At 47.3% G+C, this 12,961-nt stretch overlaps 1 protein-coding gene across 1 annotated transcript in view; it reads left to right on the top strand.

Moving 5' to 3' along the window:
• GRIK4 (glutamate ionotropic receptor kainate type subunit 4) overlaps positions 1-11,457 on the top strand; it is a 307,210-nt gene extending 295,753 nt beyond the window's left edge. Inside the window, exons 18-19 of the mRNA XM_007121709.2 lie at positions 7,683-7,801; positions 11,098-11,457. Of these exons, the coding sequence (XP_007121771.1) occupies positions 7,683-7,801; positions 11,098-11,457 (479 nt within the window). The remainder of the gene's footprint in view (positions 1-7,682; positions 7,802-11,097) is intronic.
• Positions 11,458-12,961: the final 1,504 nt, after the last annotated feature.

Raw genomic sequence — 12,961 nt, 5'->3', positions numbered from 1 at the left:
AACAGTGAGAGGCCCGCGTACCGCAAAAAAAAAAAAAAAAAAAAAAAAGTGGTGTTGTCCAAGAGGGGGCTGTCTGGGAGATACTTTGCAAATCACCGTAAGAACCAGGGCTTCGGCTCCCAGCCCAGCCACAGCAGCTAGTGCCAGTTTAATGCAGTGGCCCCATTTCTGCCATGGCTGAAACCCAAACAGACATTACTCAGAGAGACTAAAAGGCTTCCTGGCTGAATGAAAGTCCACGTGACCTCCCGCAAGCCAGGCCAGAAGCACTAGCCCGGAAGGAGCAGAGCCACTGCTTGGTCTCCCTGTGACAAATTAGCCATCAAACTTCCGGAATAAAACTCACTGCTCGAGAGACCCCCCCCCACCCCGCTCCTGTGGCAGAAGAACAGGGACCAGTATGGCCTGAGAGATCTCTTCCTTTAAGTCTTTCATGGTGGCCAGGAATGGAGCCGCAGGACCATGTTTTTTCTTGTGTCTCAAATTGAATAAAGGGCAGTCCTTTTCATTTGCTTTCCAAAGCAGCTTCCAGGGGATCTTTCTTTTTGTGGTTGGGATCAGTTGGCTTCCACATGTGTCTAAAGAAAGGAGGAGGGGATGGAGCAGACAGAGAGGGATGGAGGTGAAGGCAGCTGTGAGGGCGGTCCTGTTCTCAGAGGTCTCTGAAACTGAGAGTGACATCAATTGCAATGTACCACACAATGTGCAGTGCCTCACACAATCCTTTTCTACTTTATTATCCTATTAAAATGTGTGAAATTTCAAAGAAAAGGATCTGCTGCTACTCCACTTCTAACCCAGTATTACAGCTCCGGTATCACTGCCAAATTCCAGAGAAGAATCCTAACATTGGGATGATGCCACCGTCTGAGTCTTTTTTGCCAGGTCTTACTTGGCTCTGGTGAGAACCACAACATTACCCCTTGGCTTCATCTCCCCGTTTCTTTCCCTGCCTATAGCTCAGTGACCAGCTACCTGCACACACAGCTGAAAAACGCAATGGCAGATCATGTGGAAGACTGGAGAATTACAAAAAGAAGCAGGCTTCATTCCAAGCTGTTTCATTTTCTTCTGCCTTGTCTTTTCAAAAACACTTATTTTATTTATTTTCTCACTCAACTCCTATAAAAAGAAATATCGCTAGCCACTCACAGAGGCCAGCATCCCAATTCAAGGGGATTGGATTACCGAAGGCTTTGCAGAACAATTGTCAGACAAAAAGGTAGTCGGTGAATTCCAAGGAAATTAAATACTTTTATCTTGAAAAACACAAGCTCGCAATCAGGCTTCAAAGGAACATAAATACACCACCAGGCTGTGAAAATCAGGGTCCCGTTTCAAGGATGGAAAAGAGGCCGGTGGCATTGACTCACAAAATCCTTAGAGAGCAGGAAGTTTGCTGTCTGGCACGGCGGGAATGAAAGTGTAAGACATCTTAGCAAGAGCGGGGGCGAGTGATGAGGGGGGGTCGGGGGAATCGTGGGGACGTTTTCCTTTCTCTTTCTTCCCTGGGGGCTCAGCTCTATTATCCTGGTTCTCTGGTTTCTCCGGAGAGGGCCAAGACTGGAAACCTGAATATGGGAGTTTAGATAGTGTCTTGAAGTGATGCTTGCCGGAGGAAGCCTCTTCCTAATCAAATCAGATTGACTGCTAAGAGACGGGGAAACTCCGGGGGAGGGGGTGCCGGAAAGCACGATCGGGAACAGAGGTGAACCATGGCCCAGTGTGTCTGCGTCAAAGGAGGTCAGCAGTTACAAAGACCACAGCCCCACTGTGTCTGGAAAGTGAGCCAAGATTAAGTCAATGGATCATCGATTCAAACATTTGCTGTAATGTTCCCAAGGAGAGAAGGGGATTTTATAAGTGGAACTAATATCCCATACATAGGTCTCACTTCCCCAGTCACTGGGGGCAAGGGTGGCGTGGTCCTAGGAATGAACTCAGTCACGGGGAGCCAGGTTGAGGTCTGTGATCACACCCCTGTAGCATGAGGGACCACGGGGGCCCCCGAGTTCTGGGGAGAAGTGATATGGGGGTAGGGATATGGGCTCAGGCTCTGGCTTCCATTTGGATCTGGCACTTCCCCTCGCCAGCCGTGGAGCCCTGGGCAAGTTACCTGACTCCAGTACCTTGGTTTCCTGGTCAGGAACATGGAGGTAAGGGTAGTGCCAATTTCACAGGGCAACTGTTAGGATTGAATTAAAATGTTTAGCCTGGTAAGCTGGCTCATAGTAAATATTCATAAAGGTCAGCTTTATTTTTATAAACATTAGCTGGGCAGTCAGATTTATCTAGATTTCACATCTGAGCTCTGAAGACTTGGGCAAATTCTTGAAGTCCTCTGAAATTCCATTTCTTTAATTGTAAAATGCCAACCGTGGACTTTATAGTATTTTTAATGATAATTGAATAAGATAGAGAATTTTTTTTTAATGAGGTGCTTGAGCTCATATTTTGATAAATTGTAAAGTACCTCTCCCATAACTTGTGTTTTGCATCTACCATCTCTCTTGTATAATGTGTTCCTTTCTCTACCCTTCTGCCATCGCCGTCTCCAGAATCCGCTAGGTCTAGTCAACAGCTGTCATGGTCAATGCAAGAAGAAGTGGCAAACTTAGTATTTCACAGTCCTCAGCAGTGCAAACATGACCATTCGCTTTATATTTTCTGGGAAGGTCACACGGGTCAGCTCACATATGGGCACATGAGGTTGCTGTTTACAACAAATAAGTCCATGGAGATGGGACCACTTAATGTATTTGCATGGATGTAGGCGAATGTAGCTCTGAATTAGGAAGTGCTTGAAAGTCAAAATGGTCAAAGAATCCATGTTTTTGTCAAATACGTTCAATGTGGAAGCTGGCACCAAGCTTCAGCACCTAGCGTAGCGCTCAGCTCACGGGACCTCCTCAAGAAAGATGTGCTGACCAACGTCAAAGACTAAATACGCTGCCCCTTGACGGGGTTGTGGTATAATGGTCTCTCCTCCCTCTGCACCTACTCCGTGGCTCCTGTGGCCGCTGCCTCGTTGCTTCCCAGGCTCCCATTCAGAATGAGCTTTCCTGCCTCACAGTGGCAAATTTCCACCGTGCCATCTGGAGATGTGCATGGGTTTTAAGGGCTGGGACATACGTGCACCTGAATCCAAGAAGCGATTGTTTGCCAGTCGGAACCGAAGGCAGAGCAGGTGGGTGGGTGGGTGGAGATTGCAATCTACTCAGAGATTCTCCCTTCCAGGTGGCCATTCTAGTTCTAGAGGCAATGTTCTTCATTTGCATTTGTCAACTATCATTTGTATTTGTGGGCAATCTGTGAGTGACACACCACAGTTGGTCTTCAATCAACCAGGAGTTTGTGGGGAGAGTTTGATTCCATTTCGGTTAATACAGTCTTATGGCTGAGGCCTAGCTGAGGCTCAGAGACGCAAGTGTCAGGAGAAAATCTCAGTTTCAGCGCCATCTGTCTGGATGGCTTCTGTGAGGTCCCGTCTGAAGAAGGGAAGGGGAGTGATGAGATGACTCCCCTGCAGGCGTGGAGGGCCTTGGGGTCAGCCTGGAGGGAGTCCACATGACAGGCTCCTCTGAGTGAGGGCTGTGAGCTGGGGGAGGTATCTGACTTCTAGGAGAATGACTAACGACAGCGTTAACGGAACTGCCGCTCCCTCCTAACTCCGCTCCCCGCTCCATCTGTTTTCCAACTCCGACTCTGCCAGCAATCTATTCTTGCTTCCACTTTCCATTAAGTTCCTAAAGGCACGAATGGTATACAAGCCCTGCTCCTAGGAGGAGGGGGCCCCTCAGCCAGGAGTCAGCACGCTGGAGCCAACACCCGTGATTAACATGCTGGCCCTGAAACGCGAGAAGCTGGGAAAGAGAGGCTGTGGGGTGTTTCAGTGACTCATGGTTTCTACCAGCATCCTGTTCAAACCTGAGCTCCTCAAAGAAGCTTTCCCTGATCTGATCAAGATTATCCCAGCACAGATCACCTGTCCATTTATAACCCTATCCCATCCCCCCCACGCCTGCCCGCGACCGCGTGTGGTCAAGTCCATGCTGTGGACTGTCCACCTCATGTTCAGTCCCACTCTGGCCAGCCAGAGTGCAGTCTAGGCCACCAGGCTGGGAGCACTCAACGAGGGCTGGCCCATTTTATGATTATTTTAAACAACGTTTAATTAGGAATGAATACATATCACAGTATGTATCCAAAGCTTTTGAGAATTCATGCTTCTACACCTGGGATGTCCTTATCCTCTTTCTGTCAGCTCATTTTTTCAACAAACATTTATTGGGCTCTTATGATAGGCCAGGGGTTATAGAGTTGAACAAGACATGGCTCTTCCTCTCAAGGGAATCACAGTCTAGTGGGAAATCCAGATATATAACATTAAACTAATTATTATTTTATGCAATATTAGAGTGGCATATGTTGTATCAGAAAGCATCTCTGATCAGAAAGATCACTCAGGCAACTAGGTGGATGGTACAGTTGAGGAGGACACAGCTACGAGCAGGGAAATCATTTTGGAGATGCTGCCAAAGTCCAAGCGAGAGATGGCGGGGCCTTGAGCTAGGGAAGTGGTAGCAGAGAGAGAGAGAGAGAGAGAAGGTAAGAAATTGAAAAGTGTTTAGGAGGTAGAATCAGCAGGACAGTGTATGGAGGAGAGATAAGAGGCCAAATGCAGGGAAATGGGAGAATATGCCTCAGAGCAGGCAAAGGCGATTGAGAAGATTGGTGGAGAGCAGAGAGCAACGGCTTCATAAAAAGCCAAGGAGGGGGAGTTCCCTGGTGGTTCAGTGGTTAGGATTCGGCGCTTTCACTGCCGTGGCCTGGATTCAATCCCTGGTGGGGGAACTGAGATCCCACAAGCCTCGCGGCGTGGACAAAAAAAAACAAATGCCAAGAACGGGGTGTGGTTGACAATGTCAAGTGTTACCAGAGGTCACTTAAGATTGGGACTGGAAATTTTCCAATAGCTTAGAAACAAAATGTTCGTTGGTAACCTCAGTGAGCTTGGTTTTAGTGGTACAAGACAAAATTTCATGGGATGACAAGTGAATGTTCGGGAGAATAAAAGTGAATTCAGAACGCAATCATTTTCTCCTTTAGATACCATAGACAGACCTCCTAGTGCCTAAAACATTTTCAAGTGTCCAAAATTATGTTTGAGATCTGAAAAAAATTATTAGCTTCAAAACGCAAAAAGAAAACTGCTAAATCAAATTAAGATGTGTAATTAACTATCTCCAAAATGTAACATTGTTTCGACTTCATTAATTTTTAAATTTAATATTCATAAAAACTTCATTACATTTAGAAACAATTTTTTTGGTTTGATTTTTCTCCTTTTGCAAACATTCTCTTGTATGAACAACGACTGCTGAGAAATCACAGCCAATTATACATTAACTGTTGCTTGTCACTCTGTCACATCAGAAGCAAAATTTTAAAAATGCATTTAACATAAGATGTGGGTGCATTTTCTCCTACTTGCTTTCATGTGGGACGGGTCTCCAAATGTAAGCGTTTTAAGGACTGTCTTAACATAGTTCTGATACAGACAGTTTCAAAAATCTTGCCTAGGGAAGGAAGGAAAGAGGAGGGTATTCACTAGACAGAGCTGGAGAGAGAAGGATTTTGTATTTTTCTTTAAGAAGGGAAAGACGTGAGTGTGTGTGTGTACTGAGGGAAAGAGTCAGTTGGGAGGAAAAGGTTGGGGAGGGCTGGGATGGTGACTGAGGGCGATAGGGAAACGCTAGAGCCCAGATGGCAGAATTGGACTCGAGGAGGGGAGAACACCTCTGCAGAAACACGAGGGGAGGTTGAAGCCCTTCAAGGGGATCCTAGTCTTTTTCCACATCAGGCAGAGCTATCCCAAGGTGACAGGAAAGTCTTGTGGTACCTCACCAGTCACTTGGAGCTCTGTTTACCTGAACAGGTGGGCACCTTTGGTATCACAGTCATCACTTCCCCTTCACTGGGGAGCCCTTTCTCTACATGGGCTGGCTGGAGAAACTGGTTTATCCATGATGCTCAGATGCACGTCCCAATACCCGGTTCTCACCACCCCTAAAGCTGTGGCTGGACACCCCACCTATGTCCTTGGTGCATTCCCCCTAAGTGTCCCTTTTGTCCCTGGATGTTCCCATGGTTAAAAACCTTCTGCCCAAATGGTCCCAGGTTAGGGGGGCAGGTGATCAAATGAAGCCCAAGCACCTTCCTCTTGGAGGGTAGAAATCTACTCCAAATGCTGTGTGCCTTCCCTTAGAACTGAGTTTTTAAGCCATCTCCTGTTTTTGATTATTCACAATAGAGGATGTTTACTCACACAGGTACCCAAGAGTTGGCTGTGTGGACCTGCAGACCAGAGTATACAATCCACTGGGTACATTCATGATGTAAGCCCTCGGAGCCATCGTAGCAGATCATTGGTGTAGGCAGGCACTGCGCCGAGCTGTGTTATTTTAAAAACAAAACAAAAAACCAACAGACAGCCATTTGAGTCTTTGTGAGAGAAAACCCAAGGCATCTTAAAATGGCTAGGTAGGGCCATTTTTCCAGCTTTCCGAAGTGTAGGAAGCAGTGTCAGACTTCTGCTTCTGATCCATGGTTCATCTCAGTGTTGTATGAAGCTGGCTTTCCCTGACACCGACATAGCTCTGTGCCCCATGAAGGCACTGCTGGTTGAACAAACACTCAGGTGTGCAGGCATTCCAACAGCACAGGACATAAGCTACCCTCTTGGCATTTTTCAGGATAAAAGATGCTTTTTGATTTATGATTGTGGCTCCTCTTGAATCAGGGTTTCATGTGTTTCTGACACTCCCTTAATGTTTGGGTTTCTCTAGTACCAAAAAAAAGCATCCAATTACATAGCTAACTCAGTGTTGGACACGACCATATAATTCCAGAAATATCTATCGAGTGTATATGATATGCCAGGTATCATGCTTGGCAATGAGGTTACAACCAGAAACTGCCTACTTCAAGGAACTTAGCCATACACAATGCTTCCCAAAATACCAATTTGCAAACAAATTTTAGGCCTGCCTGGAAAAGAATCACTTGTGAAATGCATTTTAAAATACAGATTCCTGGACCCCATCTCCAGAGATAGGGATTCAGTATGTCTGGGGTGAGGATTAGGAATCCATACCTTTAATGAGCTTCCCAGGTGGTTCTGATGGCAGCCAGGTTTGGGAACCACCTGGGATAAAACGTTTTACTTTCCAAGTAAGTCTATTAGTAGTAACATGTTGACACAGTTAAGTAAATGTAATTTTTTCTATCCAGAGTTTGGTTACGACAGTTGCTTTATATCAAGGAAACACACTACTAGGAAGATTGATGAAATTTTTATGAAACTGCTAGAATTTACTGGTATTTTGCTATCATGTCTCTATATGCTAAATCAAAATTTTCCTTAGCCCTTTTCTTAAAATGACTGACCCTCCCACCCCAGAAAGCTTCTCACCAATCTCCTCCACTTGCATCTAGAGCCCCCTCCCCTCTTCTACTCCAGCTATGCTGCATTTTTGTTTCCAAAGAATAATTATATCTCAAGGAACATGTGTGTAAAATGTCTACAAGACTCAAGTTCTGGTCATTCAGCATTTTTGGTAGAATGATTATGTCTCCCAGCTCTTTTACACTATTTTTTGTTTGTTCTCACTTTCTTACAGGACTGGGAATGGAGAATATTGGTGGAATCTTTGTGGTTCTTATTTGTGGCTTAATCGTGGCCATTTTTATGGCTATGTTGGAGTTTTTATGGACTCTCCGACACTCAGAAGCGACTGAGGTAAACCTTCTAAGGGGTATGACCTATAGTATTGGCAAGCAGGGCCAACTTCACAGGCTCACACAGGGACAGAGGTCATTTCAGACAGAACTTGTGAAATCCCACAGGAGGGTGGGGCACCCATGGAACAGCACAGCGGAAAGAATCCCAGTTCCGAGGGCAGGAGCTCAGGGTTCAGGCTTCATCGCTTACTAATTATGCAGCCACAGAAAGGGCACATAACCTCTCTGGGCTTCAGATTCTTCTTTGAAACAGCCCAATAAATAAATCTGTGAAAAATGTTTTATGAACAACGAAGAGTTACACAGCGATGCTTTAAGATGTAGTGTTATAAGGGAAAACAGGCAAAAGTACCAGGTTACTAATGGAAACGGTGGCTTTGGTTCTTCCATCTTAAGTATGTTTTTGCCTTGCAGGTAAAGCTGTTTAGAGATATCCCAATTCACGAGAGCTCAAAATGACATCTTCCTTCTCAGGGATTTTGAATAAGTTTAATTCCCAAACCTGTGGCTTAGAAACTGGGTTAATAGAAACTTCACACAGATGGAAGAGTCTGAGAGAAGAAAGACGACTTTATCCCATTCTACCTCCATTCCAGGGCACAAATCATTACACGCTACTTGCATTGCTTGGCTTTTAAAGTAAATTGACCTCTATCTCAATCTCCCAACTCCTGACCGTCCTAAAATCTCCTTCCCTAATTGACAGCTCCTAACAGTAGATAACAGTGCAGAAGAGTACAGCACCCCTGTACACCTATGCGGTCCAGCCTCATGTAGGGCCTCTATTCAACACTGCTGACCAGTCTTTTCCTTTTCTGCGCTCAGCCTCTTTTCCACTTCCCAGTAGGACTTCCAAGCCATCACCCACTCCTCACATCCCTTTGCTCCTCCATGACTAATTTTACCTCCTGCCTCACCCGGAGCTCAGGAGTGACCAGCTCCCAATTAAAAGGCCCACCTAAAAGTTTACCCACAACCGGAGCCACCCCCAGGGCTGCTGCAGATGTTCTGGTCATCCCTCCATCTCTGCCTTGTTCCCACCTTTCCTCGGCTCCTCTAAGGTTATACTTTTTCTCCCCTTTATTATTATTTTTGCCTGCTCTCTCCTCCAAGTCCAAAACTATGCTCATGTGTAGTCCATAGTTGCAAATAATAGCCGTGTTGCTGTTGCTCTTGCCTTACCCCTCTCCTCTTGCAAGCCCAGGTGATCCAACTGTCTCTCTCTCCACGTCCTCACCTCCCATTCGGGCCTCACTCCACAGCAGCTGGCTTCTCCCCACCCCTTCCCTGAAAGGTCATGGCTGAGAGGTCTGACCCCTCCCAATGAACAAAACCAAAAGAGAACCCACTGGGCCTTATTGGACCTCAGCGTGGCCCTTGATGAAGTGGATCGCTCCTTCCAGAACTCTCTCCTCCCTTGCCTTGCCTGCTCCAAGCTCTCTTGGTTTCCCTCCTCCTTCCCTCTCCAGCGTTACTGGCTTTCTCCTGTCCACCCCTTAAATGGCGGTGTTCTTACCTCTCCCTAAGACCTCGTTCAGGTGTTCCTGTCCCTGTGAAACCTTCCGCAGTTCTCCTGCCTTCTTCCCTGGACCAGAAAGTTGCTCATTCCTCCTCCTTTCCACCACCCCTGTAACCAGCACATAGAGCACTTGCAGACTGTGTGGCAATTATTTTCCTGCCAGCCTGGCTACTAGACATTGCACTGCCTGAAAGTAAGGACTGAGTCCTTTGTGTCTGTATTTCCACTGCAAAGCACAGTGTTTGATCCTTAGTTGACAGTCAATAAATATCAATATACGTCTTTATGTTCTTGTCACATGTAATAGATTAGGCAGGTGGTGGTGTTTTTGTTGTGATTATTATTAGAAGCACAGAGAAGGTAAGTGACTTGACTACAGTTTCTGCTCTTCATTATCAACCTTGGGTCTAGAATCCAGGTCTCAAGTCCTAACTCAGGCCGTGTTCCATTAGGGGATTCTACTTCTCTGTAGCTGCTTCAGGTAGAGGATCTGTGCACGCTGGGTTATTCTCCCAAGAGCTCGCCAGTGGTCTGGATGTACCTTGAAAAATTCAGTGGGGAGTTCAAGCTCTCCCAACATCTAGAAAGAAGAGTAAAGGCTAAGTTAACTATCTGACTGTGGTAGAACAACTGTCCTGTTGGTAGAACGGGAAGACTGGAAGAAAGAACATGAAAGAACGGAAAGCTTCCTCTCCCATCCTAATGGGAGAAAGTGTCCTTTCCAGCACGGAGTAGAGAAGCAGGCAGAGCATGCATGTGCTCTGCAGTATGTAGGTTTAGGTTCAAATTCTGGGTCAGCTCTTTGTTAGTCGAGTAATTTCTGGCAAGGTATCTGACTTCTCTGAGCCTCCATTTCCACATCTGTGAAACGGGTATAACAGTAGTAGTCACGGTACAGGTTCAAGATTCTTCATCCACAATTCTGAAACCTCAAAAGCTCAAAAAGTTCCAAGTTTTTTGTAAGTTTGATGCCAATGCTTTTGGTGACAAACCTTGACTTGGACTTGTTTGAGGCTAATGTTTCTGGTCTTTAACTCACTTGGTGTGAACGTATATTCATTTTGCTACAGAAATATTAATGTGTTTGAATATAGGGTCTTCCCCAGAGCCCACTGGAAGTGATACATGATATATTTTATGTGCATTGTATTACCTCGTCAAAATTCAAAATATTTTGAAACACCGCTGGACCCAAGAGCTTCTTATCAGGAGATGGCAGAGCTGCAGGAGTAGATTGCCTTGTTTTTGTTATTATAGTTATTGTTAGAACGCCGCCTCTCCAGCCATAGCCACAGCTGATTAAAAGATATGAGACTCTTTGGCCTGAGAACAGAATGTTCATGGAGACATGGTTGTTTTTTCACATGGCTTGAAAGACCGACATGCGGTAAAGGGATTATTTAATTAGTCGGCTTCAAGGTACAAATTTAACTGGGATGGACGGATGAAAAGTTCAGGGAGAGGAGTTAGGTCAGGAGAAGGAAGCAGCGTTTAAGGGTAATGTGCAAAAATGGTAGGGGCACCTCCCCAACATGGTGAGATCAGTGTCTTTGCAGCTGTTCAAAGACGAGACGACCAGCTGGCGGGATGGTATGGAGGATGTTTGAATATCAAATAGCGGGTGGAAGTGAGGAGGTGGATCGAAAGGCCTTCAAACATATAAGATGATATCATTGTGAAACACTGCACCCTAATCGCGCGCCCGAATGAGCCCGCGGGGGACCCTCGGGGGCTGGTCCTGAGAGGTCGGGCTGTGACCTCCTCGTGTCCTCCAGGTGTCCGTCTGCCAGGAGATGGTGAGCGAGCTGCGCAGCATCATCCTGTGTCAGGACAGTGTCCACCCGCGCCGGCGGCGCGCCGGGCTACCGCCGCCGCGGCCCCCCATCCCCGAGAAGCAGCGCCGGCCCCGGGACACCGCGACCCTCAGCAACGGCAAGCTGTGCGGGGCCGGGGAGCCTGACCAGCTGGCGCAGAGACTGGCCCAGGAGGCCGCCCTGGTGGCCCGCGGCTGCACGCACATACGCGTGTGCCCCGAGTGCCGCCGCTTCCAGGGCCTGCGGGCGCGGCCGTCGCCGGCGCGCAGCGAGGAGAGCCTGGAGTGGGAGAAGACCACCAACAGCAGCGAGCCCGAGTAGCCCCGCCGCCGAGGATGCTCGGCTCCCCGGCCCGCTGCGGAGGCGGGATGCGCTGAGCCCGCACTGCTGCCCGCGGCGCCCCCGGACTTGTACAGCGTCCACCCTTCTCTCCAGATTTTGGATCCAGTAACTTTACAAAACGATCAAAGAGCCTGACGCCCCAGCCGGAGACGGCGCCCTGGTCCGGGGAGCTGGGGCCACCCAGAGACGTTGAGCCCGAGTGGCAGGGGACGCTCTCCCACCTGGCCTCAAGCCCCCTCTTCCTGCGGTGGGCCTTTCCCTCCCAACAAAACTAAAGCGTCGGGGTGGGAGGGGTCCCTGCCCAGACCGTCCGATGAGTTGGTGGCATCATCGGTGGAATTTCCCCCTAGGAGGGGGCCATTGTACCCTGGGTCTAATTCTTACAGGAGAAAAAAAAAAAAAAAATTAAACTCAACAGGGAAGTTTTTCTTTTCTGGATTTGTATATTTTTGTTAATGTTCTTTTCTTTGGTTTTCTCTGTTTCTCTCCTTCCCTCCTTTTTTTCTTTGTTGTCTCAATTCTACTCCTGTGTTTCGTTTTCTTGGAGGGGGAGGCTGGGTTAGGGAGTCGAAGTCACAATAATCCCTGTTACCATGTTCCTAAATTTTAGGATATGAAGCGGCCAGTGCGTCAGACTCCAGGCGCTGAACTCTCCTTTCTGTGTGGTGACTGGGGCCACAGGGCATGTAGGAGAAGGTGAATTAGGTGGAGAATGGCAAAGAAAGGTCCAGTAATTTTTTTAAATGCCAAAACCCAATTAACTCATAGTTTACTGAGACACCTTGAAATGCCTGGGATTTCAGAGGTTAATTTGTCCTTTCTTTCTCTCTCTTTTCGACTTTCACTATGATTGGGTTTGATTTGGTCTTTGGTGAATGCGATCTCTGAAGAAGAGAGAGAGCGGAGGACAGTAGAAGGCACAAAGTATCCCAGGCCCTTGCTTAAGGAGCAGAGAGGGTAAATACAAATTTCCCCAACAGTGGCCTTGGCTTCAGCAGGAACGTGCTGTCTTCAGGTGGGGAAGGATGGGGCTGCCCTGCTGGTCTGGTGCATACTTTGTCAACTGCACCTCTTTTTAATCAAACTCAGTAGCTGCCTATGAAGCCAGACCCCCAAGGCTATCATGGATTGGGTGATTTCTTGCTACTGGATGTGAGACCTCGGTGCAAATGTGTGTGTGTGTGTGTGTGTGTGTGTGTGTGTGTGTGTGTATTATATGGGAAGATCTTAAGTAATCAAGAATTTGCCAGGTGCCTGGGAGAGAGGTAGGGTCTTGTAGTCAGTACACAGGCCTGGGAACTAGGGACTCTTGAGTCCTCACCTAAGCATGGGCAGTAGCCCCCCCTTGTATGACTTTACATGAAGCATCTCACTTCTCCTTCATCTACATAATCGGAGTTACTGATGCTTTCCAGGCTGTCAGATGCCTGCTAAGTACTTCTCTACTTGTGAGATGTTTGCAGTGGCTGGAGCACTCATCCGA

Source organism: Physeter macrocephalus, chromosome 16 (assembly GCF_002837175.3).
Source record: "Physeter macrocephalus isolate SW-GA chromosome 16, ASM283717v5, whole genome shotgun sequence".
Classification (NCBI taxonomy): domain Eukaryota; kingdom Metazoa; phylum Chordata; class Mammalia; order Artiodactyla; family Physeteridae; genus Physeter; species Physeter macrocephalus.
The sequence above is the reverse complement of the archived record's forward strand: the minus strand, read 5'-3'. Positions and strand labels throughout refer to the sequence as shown.